Here is a 15,077-nt window from a genome sequence, read left to right on the forward strand (position 1 = left end):
ATACTATGTCTTATTTCTTGACGATTTTTCTAGATTTTCCTGGGTATATCCCATGAAATGTAAATCAGAAGTGTTCTCCAATTTTCTGAATTTTAAGAACCTTGCTGAAAACCAGTTCTCTACTAAAATTAAATGTTTTCGGTCTGACGGTGGGGGCGAATTCAACAACACCATCTTTCATTCTTTCTTCTCTAAAATGGGTATTGTCCATCAAATGTCGGCACCCTACACTCCGGAGCAAAACGGCGCAGCAGAACGCAAACACCGTCATATAATCGAAGTTCTTCGAAGCCTGCTTATACACTCAAGTGTTCCACCTCAATTCTGGGTGGAGGCCCTTCATACAGCAGTGTTCTTAATCAATAAATTACCTACACCTCTTCTCAATCACAAATCCCCGCATGAAGTTCTACTACAAAAACCACCGGACTACAATTTTCTACGAGTATTCGGGTGCCAATGTTTTCCATGGCTTCGACCGTATGCTCAGAACAAGCTCTCACCTAGATCTGCTCCCTGCATTTTCCTTGGGTATTCTGCAAATCACAAAGCATATAGATGCTACAATCCAGCTACAGGACGTGTTTTCATTTCCAGGCATGTCAGATTTAATGAGGTATGTTTTCCTTTCTCTCAAGCTCATCAGTCTACCTCTCAAGAACCACCATTGCTTCCATTCCCATTACTCGTTCCACCTTCCAACATACATACTACACTCCCACCTGCTACAAATCACACAGCACCTTCAGACACAAGTCAGAATCCTTCCTTCTCCTCTCCACAGCCACCTTGCAACTCTGATATTCCTGTCTCTACACACCCTTCTCCATTATCATCTCAACAACCTGCTGAAATTCCTGCTACAACCCATCATATGATCACTAGATCCAAAACTGAATCGCTAAAACCAAAAAGAATTTTTTCTCTCTTCACTATGACTACATCTCCTCAAGAACCTACTTGTTATACAACGGCATCTTCTGATCCCCTTTGGAGGAAAGCTATGTCGCAAGAATTTGATGCGTTGCTTCAACAAAATACTTGGGATCTCGTTCCAAGACCCTCCACACAAAATATTCTTGGCTGCAAATGGACCTACCGTATCAAACAAAATTCGGATGGTTCCATTGCACGCTACAAAGCCAGATTGGTCGCCCAAGGGTTCAAGCAACAGTATGGAATAGACTATTTTGAAACATTTACACCTGTGGCAAAATTTCAAACAATCAGGATTTTAATCGTATTGGCTTTATCATCCGGTTGGTCTATCAAACAGATAGACGTTTCAAATGCATTCTTGCACGGCACCTTAGATGAAGTGGTTCTAATGGAACAGCCTCGTGGTTTCATAGATCCCCTAAAGAGCAATTATGTATGCAAGCTTAACAAGGCAATCTATGGCCTCAAACAAGCTCCGAGACGTTGGTTTGCCACATTCACGGACTTCCTGATACAACTGGGTTTTCAATTTAGCAGCGCAGACCCATCCCTTCTCACTTTTCATCAACGGGACATTGCCATGTATGTTCTAATTTATGTCGATGACATCCTAATTACAGGAAATATTGATGCTGCAGTTTCTGATCTGCTTCTTCAACTCCATAAACGGTTTCTTATCAAAGATCTGGGACAACTTTCCTTTTTCCTGGGCATTCAAGCTTCTTATTCCCCCTCCGGAGTCACTCTTCATCAATCCAAATATGCAGCACACATTCTCAAAAAGGCCGGAATGTCAGACTGCAAACCGGTGCATTCTCCTTTATCCACTAAAACACTAATTTCAGATGATTCTGATACCTTTTCAGATCTAGAATATTTTCGTAGTCTGACAGGCTCTCTTCAATATCTTACTATTACCCGTCCTGACATCACTTTTGCGGTGAATTATATCAGCCAATACATGCACAGGCCACTAAACATTCACTTTCAGATGCTGAAGCGAATTCTTCGCTACATACAAGGTTCCATGAATTACTGTCTTCAATTCACTCCGGGGAAATTAAATCTTTCTGCCTACTGCGATGCCGATTGGGCAGGAAATCAGAGTGATCGACGATCCACAACTGGTTTTTGTATATTTCTCGGCCCAAATCTCATTTCATGGCAAGCAAAAAAACAGCCGACCGTTGCCCGTTCTTCAACAGAGGCAGAATATCGCGCCCTTGCTGCAACCACATCCGAAATTATCTGGTTAAGAAGGTTACTTAAAGATTTTCGAATTTCCATTTCCTCTTCCACAGATTTATTTTCAGATAACATCTCTGCCATGTTACTTGCTTCAAATCCAATTTTCCATGCACGCACAAAACACATTGAAGTGGATTACCATTTCATTCGGGAAAAAGTTCAATCGAAAGAAATCAGACTTGCTCATATCTCCTCCATAGACCAGCCGGCTGATATCTTCACAAAAGCCTTGTCCACCAAACGACACCATTCTATCATCTCCAAGCTTCACGTTGGTCCAACATGTTCAGCTTGAGGGGGCCTGTTCTCATATCACTTTTGAATCAACGAATATCCCGGCTGATGCTTCCAGACTATTTCATCTCATCGCACCGCTTCTGGCTTCACCCACAGCAGCGTACCGGATTCCTGAACGTTTCAGCATAACGGCGTAACAGCACCTGACATTCCATAACAGCCTCTGACATCTTGTAACAGCCTCATAACCGATTACTTTTCAGCACTAATTCTCCATGAGAATTCTGTATATAATGTAAGCAAATATTCTGAAATGAAGTGATCTTCTACCTAGCATTACAATCAATGTTTACAACCTCCATGGTTGGTGGTGGACAGAGCTATGCGTCAAGCAGGAGAGGCCACTTATGCTACCACTTCGTTCTCTTCCGAGTTGACCAGGGACATCTGGGGTACCCTATCCGCTGTCGCAGCATCCAGATTTACCTTTGTTTCTTGGGTACCCCTACCCCTTGGTCATCTCAAAGTGAACTTCGATGGTAGTATGTCGGTGGATGGAGTGAATGGAGGTGTTGGATTTGTTATCCAAGACTATCTCGGCAGATTGATTGCAGCTGGAGGCCGTCACACGCCTGACCTCACTGCACTTGGGGCAGAGCTCCGAGCAGCCTGGGAGGGGATCTTCTATGTGAGGCGAATATTGGGCGCAGAGCATGTATGCCTCGAGGGAGATTCTTCTATGGTGATCGACTGGATTTGGGGAGTGGACAGGTACGATGACGGTCATCCCCTCATTCAAGAGTCCCGTAGACTAGTCCAGGAGTTGAGAGATGTTCAGATATCACGTGTTCAGGGAGGCGAATAGTGTTGCAGACTGGGTTGCTTCCTTCGTCGCTCGGCATTCCAGAGAGTTTCTATGGACATGGCGGGGGACATACCCCAACCTTTGTACTTTTTACTTTCTCTTGATTTGGCAGATTGTACTCACATTAGAGCTATATAAATTGCCATTTTCACTATTTTAAAAAAAAGATATTATACTACTTACCTCATGGTTCATAATTTCACCTTCCCAACTGAAACATGACACTGCTGATTTTTTTTTTTTCTAATCGGCATATGATCTCCAAATTTAGAGGTCCAAACCACCAAATTTGATCCATGGTTCTCTTTTAAAAAAAGACTAAAAAAAACGATGCAGCCTGGTGCATGAGGCTTCTGTCATGACTCATTTCTGTATTTCGAACTCATGATCTCCAGCTAATGCCGCTCAAAAAAATTAAATAAATAAGTAAAATCAACAAAACAATGATAAACAGATTGATCTACTTGTAGCATATAACAAGATCAAGATCTAATAAAACAGATAACAAGATTAATAATGATGGATCTATTTTCTAAAAAAAAATCTAATCAAACATGATGAGTAATAGACAGAGATCAGGAATCAATAAAGATACATATTTTATGTAATGAAGAGATACCATTTTCTGGAGAGAATGTGTTAAATGAAATACCTTAAGAAATGCAATCACTGCAGTTCGACTTCTCCATGGGAACAAGGGAAAGAGGCTGTTGAAAAACCTGATTATGTTGGGCAGAAGAAGAGATATGGCCGGTGAGAAGAGAGGAAAACAAGAGGAGAGCAGGAAGGTTATTTAGTTTGAATCCTCTCAAGTTGAGTCCGGACTCTCTAAGGTTCGGAGACGTCCAATTCTGCAATAGCAGCCATCCATTTGTTACAGGAAGGCAGAAGATGTCACGAGGAAATGGACTTCATAAAAACAGCTCTCCTTCAAATATCCCACTCTCCAAACTCGCATGAGGGAGAATTTGAGTCCAGGTTTTTTGGTATAATTACCAAGAAGATAGACCACATACCCAATCAATTTGACACTAATACCTTTGAAAGTAGCTTAGTAACTATTTTTTTAAAATTTGATCAAAATAAATTTTAATATAATTTTTGAAAATATTTACAAAAGGCTTATGTTAAGTATAAACAACCCAGACACGCTATGATTTTATTCTCAAAGAGGGCTGATTTGGATACGACTTGCATAGTTCTTTGCAGAAGGCATAGAAAAAAGTGTGACAGCTTTACACTGGCATGATGGGGAGGGTTGGCAAGGGAAGAATAGCTGTTCCACTGAATGATCCAGATGAATTATAAAATTATGGGCAAAAGTTTAAGGGTTAATGGTAGAAAAGCTCCAGATTTCAGTCCGTGGAGGATAGACATTCGGTGCAAGGGATGATCATTTGCCGTCCACAGGAAAACAACAATACGACATGAAGCTTTATGCGATTGTGGGTAAAACTGGAGAAGAAGGTACAAGGATTCAGTACTACATGGCTTTCCTGATGATAGAGATGAAGAATAGGGATGACCGTGGCACTGGTGATTAAAATGGCTGTAGCAACAAAAGTAGCCAGTCAAAATTTGATACCAATACAGACAGTTACCATATAAAAATCATCTACTCCCCAAGAATAATGCAAGCTAAGAAAACCAGATCAAAAGTATCTTATTTTCGAGGTATATGACTCCAAATTGGCTAATAGATTCTCTCCATCCAGATAAATGAGCTAGCCTGCTGCATAATTTGTCTAATTGCGCAAACAGATGCAGATGTAAACTCAGTCATGCCCATGCTTTTCAGCCTTGATTTCAACATTCAAATCAAGAAACTAAAAAAAAGAAGAAAAAAAACATGAGTCTCGCCTCCAATTAATGCTGGTTAGCGTTTATGATGATGTAACAAGGCTTTGCCACTTGTGCTACATTTAGAATAATCTCAAAAACTTCAAAATGCTGCACCTGGGAACCAAATCATTCTGACAGTCTTTGTCCCAGAACTGGAATATCCTCAAATTTCTTCTGCAACAAACATAAAAAACAATGTTGTTAGATTTTTTTTCTTTCTTTGTTTTGAGAAAAACATAAAGAACAAAGTTAGCACAAAATAGCCTTTCTACCAATAAAGCATCAGGCAGACAACAATGATGGAGAATACAAGATTCGCAAGATGAGCTTCTAAAGAAATCCTGGCTTAGTTACTATGAACATATTCACTTCAGTAACAAAGACCACAAATTAGCAGGTCAAACTGTAACTAAATTGGAACAAATGTTCAGGCCACGTTATGGTATAATTGATTGCAGTTTTTGTTTTTTGTTTTTTTTTTATAGTTTTTGAATAATCCTTCCTTATCAGCTATATAAAACACAAGTAGACCATGGACAACAAGAATATCACAATCACTCTATAAAACAAGTGAATCTTGAAAGTATTAGGAAAAATAGACTAACTGAGCAATATCATACCTTGAATTGTGAATTATCAATTTTTCTAAGCAATAATAAAAATTACAATTAGTTCTTGTAGTATATTATCCAGTTTCCTTGTTTTTACATACAGTCACAAATATAAAACATCTTGTTCAATATTTTAAGTAACAGTTTATAAATAGTGCATATCTAGTATTAATACTCCCATCAGTAGTAATAGACACCTCTTGGATTAGTTGTTGCTCAATCTTCAAGATCAAGAAACAAGAAATGTACACTAGACAGAAGTGGAAGAGTACCATAGTCTGCTACTATAGTTTGGTACCTCAGAGTCTTCACCCAACAATTATATCCAACCTTCTAAAAACTTACAAAACCAGTTGCTGAAGCAAAGAATGTAGAACTGAAATGAAACGAATCCATGAAATGCCTTGTACTTAGAATATCTTACAAGTCAAACTTGCTACAAACATAAACATTTATATCTTGTGTTTGGGTAGACAATTTATAGTTTGGAGAGGATGTCAGTGTGCTTGATTTTACATCATCAAAAGAAAATAATTGTTTAAAAGTTTTCAATAATTAAAATGGAAATTCTTTTGCAGAACCTGGTGTTTTGGATTTTACTAGATCAATATGCACCTACACTGATATAGATGCAAACAATTAGCCGATAGATGCGCACCACAATAGTCCATGCACATTTACTTATAAAGGTTGCACACATAACACATGTTGATGCATTCATGAGGAACTGTATAATAGTCCATTATCTGATTTCCCAGAGAGAGAAGCCGAGAGCAAAACAAAGCGTGCTTTTTTTCTACAAAATCTCTTTTTTCTAAGGGGTTGTTAAGAATGGCTGCAACACAAGTTCTCAAGCGAAGTTGCATCTGCCCTTGGAAGAAATTTGGTGGAAATACAGAAATTAGCAAATCTATGGCTGCAAAAAATTTCAAAGTTTTTCTTAGAGGTTTGTTACTCAGGAAGACTAACAACATGACAATCGTTCAAGTAATATAAGCTTTTAAAAGGTTTTCATTAGTAAAGCAAGAAAGAATTGAACTAGCAGATTCTAATTGTTGTTCATGTGATACAGCAAGTTGCAACTGATCACTTAAGTTGGTGTTGGTCTTAATGTTGGCCCGATGGACTCAATAAGTACCTAGGAGTATGTTTCTACTAAATCCTACAAGTACTCAATTAGTACCTGGGAGTATGCTCCTACTAAAGACAGAAGTATAGATGGGACATAATTATACTTTTAACTTTGAACAGAAGCAAGTAACATCGCTTGTTGATCCAGAAGGATCCTCAGACTCGATATAAACCACTTTGGCCATTACGAGTATTTAAAAGGATCACCAAACTTGATGTGGAATATTTTGGCCACTACGAGCAGGGCTGGACAGGGCTTAGGAGAAAGATCTGCCGCATCAATAAGCTGAGTTGCATACCAAACTTCCGGACGCCAAAACTTGGTTATACGATGTCCGATTGAAATAATCATTTTTTGAAATTGGGTAGCTTTTCGAGATCTACAGCTAAAAGGTTAAATTGGGATGAGATTCCACTATTTAGGCCCCGAAATGGGCTAGTCAAACCGAAAGTTTTCTTTCTGGATAAGACTCTAACCAGGCATAGCTCTCTATCCGAAAAGAATCAAGTGGAGCAATAAAAAGCAGAGTTGATGTAGAAGTCGAGATCTACCTCAAGAATTTTAGTTTTTTTCTAGCATATTTCTAAATTTTAGCTTTTTCTAGAATATTTCTATTAGTTATATTTATTTTAAGATATCTAGTCCTATTCAAACTACGAGAGGAGTCTAACCCAAATTGTGAAAGAGGGGACCTCGCTAGTATTATACATAGGGGCTATGTACCTTAGTTTAAGAGGGGTGGATGATCAGTAAAAGAAAAAGAGCCTTAATCTCTACTTTCACGATTCTTCCATCTAATTTTCTTTTGAGATATCCAAGATGAGCAGGTTGAAGAAAATCTTTTTTCTCTCCGATTGGATCAAGTTGGTCTCGGAGCCTCAGTCTTCTATAGCTGTGCTATCCATGCTTTAAGTATATCAAGGAACAAAGGCGAAAGCTGCTAGTTCTTCCTTGATGGATGATGAGATGAAGAAACGTCTCATAGAACTAGAGAAGATTGCCCAACTCACCAAAATCGTTTCCAGATTGGCAATACTTTCAGCACAAGTACTAGCAACTCTTGTTGCGAAGCTATCTCCTACGTCTTGAGATGACGATCCACCATCCAACGAGAAGGATGAGGATGAGCAACCTATAGGTATAAAAAAAATCCCTCTTCAACCGTTTAATGTTGAAGCTCGAATCGAGATCCCTATATATGATGGGACTGTTGATATGGAGAAGCTAGATAACTAGCTAGACCCTCTAAAGACATGCTTTACTATCTTGGATACTCAAGTATTCAAAACGTAGTTTTTGACCATCTCAAGCTTTCTAGCTATGCTCTTACCTGGTGGAATTTATGGATGAGGAACGACATTTCAAATATGATATGAAACACATTCAAGAGCCTAATTACGAAACAGTTCTACCCAATCGGCCATAAGGAGGATCGATAGATCAAGTAGCAGTACCTACAACAGAAGTATGATCAGTCTGTCTAGGACTACACCACTGAGTTCTACAAGCAAGCAATCTCACTCGGAATCTCCATCAACAATCATGCAAGTATCATGAAATTCGAAGGTCTCCACGAGAGCATCCGAAAGGGGTTAAAACTCTTCAAAGTTGAAAATATCAGCGAAGGCAACGTGAAGGCCAAGGGGATTGAGGAGAAGAATCGGCCCAGAAAAGGTGAAAAGGGTGACAAGTTTAAGAAAAGCAATAAAAAATCAAGCTAAAAGAGAAAGCAGCGCAAGAAGCAAGCCAACACAACTCAAAGAAATTCCTGTGAACATTGTAACCTCCTTGGACACACCAAGAAGTATTGAAAACTTCACCCCAAGCTACAGTCAAAAAGGAAGATGCAGAAGGATGATGATTCCAAGAAAGAGAGGAAAAACAATTCTCAATATTGTAGAAGTTGAAAAGCTGTCCGAGCTTGAGCAGCAGACTCTAAATTGAGCTTGATAGTGAGAAAACCCAAGACAACAACTATAGCAGATCTAGAAGTGAGAGAGAAACTTCCACTTGAAGATCCAGGTGAAGTAGAGCACTATTGAGGCTATTGTAAATCCTGAAAGCCAGAAGAATCTCATCATAAAAATTTGGTTTAAAAGCTGGAGTTGCAGACTAAGCCTCATCTATGCCCCTACCCTCTTGGTTGGATTCAGAAAGACATCGAATTGAAGATCACCAAGCAGTGTACCTTCTAATTCACCATAACCAAGAGATATCTTGACGACGTAACTTATAAAGCAGTTCCTTAAGATGGTTGCCAAGTTAACCTTGGGAACTTGTGCTTTTGGGATCGAGATGCACTCTTCTACCGACGTCTGAAGAAGTATCATCTCGTAAAAGACAGAAAGAAGTTCAGGATCAATGCCTCCAGAACACAAGGTAATAATGACTTTGCAGCTACTACCCAAGCAAAACCTTGTTAATACCTGCAACAGGTTTGTGATGATGGAACAAGAACCCGTTACTACTTATGAGAGGCCAAGCTCTCGTTCCTCGGTTCCATTGACCGATCTACCGAGATCAAGATCGAAGAGTTATCATAGTTGTCATCAACGAGGAAGGAAAGTAAGGAGCATCCTTACTACAAAGTCCAGATGCAGGAGTAGAACAAGTGGTTCACTGAAACTCGAGCAAAAAAGAGCCAAGCTAGAAACCATCTTCGAGCAAAGTCAGGTGGTTCAACTGCGGGACGAGAAAGCAGGCATTTTTTCATTTTCAGTTATGATTTAGCAGATGCTAAATCTCCCAAACAGGAGGATCCTAGTCGAGGAGAACCCTCAGACTTGATATGGACTACTTTAGCTATTACGAGTATCCAAGAAGATCACCAAACTTGATGTAGAACACTTTGACCACTACGAGTAGAGCTGGACAGGGTTCAGGAGCAAAATTTGCCATATCGGAAAGCTGAGTCGCATACAAAACTTTCGGAGGCTATAACTTGATCATACGATGCCTGATTGAGATGATCCTTTTTTCTGAAATTGGATGGCTTTTCGAGATCTATAACTAAAAGATTGAATTGGAATGAAATTCTACCACTTAGGCACTGAAATAGGCTAGTCAAACCGAAAGTTTTCTTTTCAGATAAGACTTTGACCAGACGTAGCTCTTTATGTAAGAAGAATTAGATGGAGCGATAGAAGACAGAGTTGATATATAAGTCGAGATCTACCTTCTTAAGAATTTTAGATTTTTCTAGAGTATTTCTATTAGTTATATTTATTTTTAGATACCTAGTCCTATTCAAATTATGAGAGGAGTCCAACCCAAATTGTGAAAGAGAAGATCTCGCTAGTATTATAAATAGGGGCTATGTACCTTAGTTTAGAAGATGTGGATGATCAATGAAAGAAAAAAGAACTTAAGCCCTACTTTCGCGATTCTTCAATCTTCTTCTATTTTTCTTTTGAGAGATCAGAGATGAGTGGCTTAAAGAAAATCTTCCTTCTTCCCATCAGATCACTTCTTTGCTCTTCTTGTTCCCCCTTTTTCCTTCTTTTCCTCTCTTTTTTCTTTTACTTCACAACATCTATATTACCTTCTAAACAAAGAGCATTTGACAAGTGTTGTCTTGCTGCAGAGACTAATGAAGTTCCAAATATGTGGTCTTGTGGCACAGTGTGCTTTCCCACCATAGAGATTTAATCACTACAGCACTTTAGAACCTCCCTTGCTCGTCGACTCAAAACTCCATCAAAGGTACTACATATCAGCTATAACCCCTAAAATCCATTGCCTCATTTTATTTATTAATCTTTTCCGGTATTTGGCAAGAACTTGAGAAGACCTAAAATTTATGTGGGAAGCCACTAGCTGGTATTATGATATTTCTCTTTTAACAGCACCAGATTAAGTCATGCAACACACTCTAACGGAACTGATAATGATGAAAATATATGTGCATTCTTCTCTATTGCACTTCTACTGTTCATAAGGGCAAGGGCAGTCCTCGCAATAAAGTAGCTTTCACAGAGATCAATTGAGTTTCTAAGAATGCAACCCATTCAATAAGTAGCTTCATGCTTTCGTTGCCACATAATCCTGGGAGAAGGTCTTGAACTGATTATTCAACAAAGTGTTGGACAACATGGTGGGGAAAAATGAATCAAAAGAGAGTGATAATAGGAGTCTAAAGTTTGATACCAAAATGATGCAGGACCACTTGGAGATGGCATGTGATGCATAAGGAAAGCTAGGGAAGGAATCAAATTAGGTTGAGAGTCTTGAGACACAGAATATGGTTTCAACCAAGTTATTCAAGAACCTAATATCAAAATAGAGCAAAAACCATCTCCATATCAATTGCTATGGCTAAAAGACCATGAGAAGATTACCACGGAGAACCAATGTCCTCTCTTTTTCTATCAGCAATAGCAGATAGCAAGAGCTAACAACTTCTTGTTGCGACAAATGCAAGGATGTAATTCACCACATTCAGCTTAATTTTTACACAGCTATAAATAAAGAACAGAATCTCATTCTTGAACCAGGGATGAAGTGGCAGTAATGAAAGTTCAAGAACCTTAGTCATAACTCTAGGACTTCCACCTATGAATCTTCTTCAACCAAAGGAATTATCAGTTCCTGTCAAGAATAGATAGAAAAAGAAAAAATAAAGCATCTCTGACTCAAAGATGGATCCTTCTCGACACGATGGAGCCAAATGTACCACCAATTTAGAGGTCTACCATATCAATGTCGACTTGTGGCAGAATGTAAGAATCTAGCAAGTTCTGTAAGGAATAATTTTTTGCACAAATATTGGATTTCAGCAATCTTAGTCTTGTTGGAAATATCTGTTTGATATTTACCGTTAGTGTTTCATGGCCAATGGCATATTTTTAGGGCCAAAACCTGTTGGAATTTCAGTTTAGTAACAGATCCACTTGGCTTTTGGTGATATATTCATTATAGGATCCCTTTTATTAGATCAAGGCTGGATTAGAAGTTCTCTAGGATCATTAATGTCAAAAATCTATATAACTAGCTACGGAAAGGGTTATAAGCTATTTTTTGAGATTACGAATTATGATTGAATTCATCATGATGATTTGAACAACTCTTCCTCTTTCTCCTCTTCTTCCTCAAAGATTATAAGGGTCATCAGCAATCCCTTCTCTAGTTTCTCCAAAGCAATGCAGCTCATCTCTCAATTTTCAGCATCATTAACTCTTAAGTCTTAACCATCTATAAATTACCATAGGACATTCCCTTCTCACTTTATTGCCCTTTCCTCTTAGTTCTTAAATAAAATATCAACAAATTAGATCTAGTATTGTTTTCATTTTCAGGATTGCAATGCTTCTGTGCTCCAAACAACTTATCAGCCAGCAACTAAGCCCTCCCTATCACGATATATGTGAACACTAAGCCACAAGGTTCCAATTATTTTAGCATCTATTAAGACCATAAAGATTTCATGCATAAGGCTAGTGTTGTGGTTCTTGTCAGGTATCTATGGCCTACTTGCAATATATTAATGAGACTGATGCGTGAGAAGGATAATGCTAATAATAACTCTCAAGCCCTACTCCCAAACTATTTGAGGCAGTCTCTAAATCCTTCCTTGCCAATCATTCCATTGAATCATAGGTTTTGCCCTCCTCTTTATTGACCCTTTGAGACAACTTTAAGCATATCTGCTTCATGGGACATCCTCAAATCTTCAGTGCACTCGCACATTACCATCTAAATCAGCTCTCTTGAGTGGATAAAATCAATGATATAATTGGTAAAAAGCGGGCGAGGAGTTGGACATGGCCCTTTCATTGTATTTTGCAAAAGAGCTGTCTTTGTGATTTCTGAAGCTTTCATGGCTAGTCTGCAAACTTTATGTTTGTCCTGCACAATGACATACTGATATGATACGAGGGTCAAAATCTTTACATCATACCATCTAACATTAAAACAGTTGGCTTTTGGAGTTAATGAAAAAATATACCAGATGCATGGAATAGAAAAGGAAAAATGCAGATACGGAACCTAGATATTCATAATAAACCGTCAGTTGGCAGAACACAATTGAGTGGCAAGTTCTAACGAGCCCAAGACATGCAAGAGCTTCAATTATTACCTTTTGGCAACAGACAAGCAAACCAAATCTGAAACCCAAGTCATGAGGGTTAACATGTCTTGCACTCTCTACTTGGAAACACACATCAAAAATCCAAATCAAATACAAAGAAAATGTTAAAAATTTAACAATCCCATGACAATTAGGTGTTGCAGATATGAATACAATAAACACAAGCAATAGTAGTTCATCATACCCCAACATTGCAGTAATCCCATAGTTTGTGCACTCCATTGTCTACCATCTGCATCAAACAAACCAATTTACTAGTCAGACAGAAACAATACCAGCTTATCATCTGAAAATAAGGAATATTGTATGTTCAATCAAGATAAATCATCTAAAACATGGCCCTACATGCAAAATGACTGGTTCTTTGATCAGTCGAGAAACAAATGCAAAAAGAAAAAAACTATAGTATACTTTTACATGTCAAAACCACAAGTTTGACACGTTTCAATCCCTATCTAATACGACCCATCTAACCATTCTTAATCCATAAAGGGAACAAGAGCGAGCTTGACGCAAAGTTTTAAATACCAGTGGGATGGCAAGGCATCCCACCATCCCGAGTGTCTGGGGGCACCATTCTGAGTGTTGATATGGAACAAGTCAGGAAATATACTGGGATGTGATGAGAGATTCACCATCCCAAGTGTTGGCCACAGGATGTCCTGTTGCATGGAAAAACCAGGATGCCCCGTTCTATGGTGTTTAGAACCTTCGCTTTAAGAAATAGATACGATTTATTCTTTGAATAATCTATATATCTTTTATCATAAAATAATGAAAGGAAACATTATGTTGGGGAACTTGTGGACTCCTCTGCCCCAGATCACATCAAAATTTCTCAACATTATAAAGTTAATAAGTACACAACGTGCAATTACATATAAGATTTTATTCCAAGCAAAACATGGTTGAATTAAAAGTAAAATAATGAGAAAATAAAATGATCAAAAAGACATAGAAATCAATCAAACTCTTGAGCGGTAAACAGATGGACATAATTGCGCCTTCTCGACTTAATTGCAGTAATTTCTAAATCATTTTTCATGCACAATTTCTTTTAACATGTAAGATCTTATCTTAAGCTACACAGATAGCAAAGCTTATTTCAAAAAAGGCAGATCCATGCAAGGTTACTTTACATTTAGTGTATCATCATATATAAGATGCTATTTTAAGTTTCACAAAAACTAGTAAATGTTCAAACATGAACCCGTCCACTGCGTTAGAACTTCTAGTCTTTTCCTATAAGATCGATTCAAATGAAGTCCTTGATTAATGAACACAATCGCAAGTTCCCAATCGAATCGGAGCAATTAATGAAAACAAATCCATGCACAAATGGATGGGAAAAAACAAAAAAAGAAAAGAAAAGAAAAGAAAAATTCTTGAGTAATGGAAAAGTTGAATCAACTCCATAAGGCCAGATCCAATTCTTGGATCAGATCGAACCAAGAAAACCCAAACCCAATTCAAAGAGACAATAATCTATGTAGAGATATAGATGAACTCTCACAATACGAATCCCTAACGAATTGATGAGGCGAGGAGGAGCAGATCGGCGAAGGCCCTACCCGTTCTCCGACGAAGGCGCCGGCGACGACGAAGGTGACGTAGACGGAGTTCCGGCGCATCAGGACGCGGTAGAGTCCGTCCCAGAGGCCCATTGAATCGATCGCTTCTCCCACGCTCGCTCTCTCTCTCTCTCCGCTTCTTGCGAGGTCCCTCTCGAGGCGTGGTGGCTGGCCCTTCCACAAGCGGTCGGCCTCTCTCCAAATATCGACCAAGACTCGAGCCTGTCCCAATGTTTGTCACGTGTGATGCACGTGATTTTTCATAAAAAAGATCGTACTTACGGCTGGCCATGCTCTTGTAAAGAAAAATAGTGGGTACGTACACTTCTAACTTAATCCTATATATTTATTTTTCATTCCATGTTGGAGCATACACACATGAAATATAATTATTGATATGCAGAGGTCTTACTTAAAAAATAAGATGAAAATGATTTTAAATTTATTACTAGTTATTGATCATAATTTATCACATTTAAATCATAAAAACTAATTTAAATAACTTGAAAGGTTATAATATTTTAAAAATTGTGTGAATTTGTGT

The 15,077-nt window shown here is 38.4% G+C and overlaps 1 protein-coding gene across 1 annotated transcript; it reads right to left on the reverse strand.

The window, feature by feature from the left end:
• Positions 1-4,928: 4,928 nt before the first annotated feature.
• On the reverse strand, positions 4,929-14,728 carry LOC103720011 (cytochrome b-c1 complex subunit 9, mitochondrial-like). Its single transcript, XM_008809526.5, has 3 exons — positions 14,534-14,728; positions 13,147-13,194; positions 4,929-5,305 (listed from the first exon to the last, which is right to left on the reverse strand). Exons 1-3 carry the CDS (start codon positions 14,624-14,626, stop codon positions 5,258-5,260), a joined length of 189 nt encoding a protein of 62 aa, XP_008807748.1. The 5' UTR covers positions 14,627-14,728; the 3' UTR covers positions 4,929-5,257.
• Between the last annotated feature and the right edge of the window lie 349 nt (positions 14,729-15,077).

The sequence above is a fragment of the Phoenix dactylifera genome, chromosome 11 (genome assembly GCF_051530095.1).
Source record: "Phoenix dactylifera cultivar Ajwa chromosome 11, Ajwa_hap1_PhDact_Kaust_v1.1, whole genome shotgun sequence".
Classification (NCBI taxonomy): Eukaryota; Viridiplantae; Streptophyta; class Magnoliopsida; order Arecales; family Arecaceae; genus Phoenix; species Phoenix dactylifera.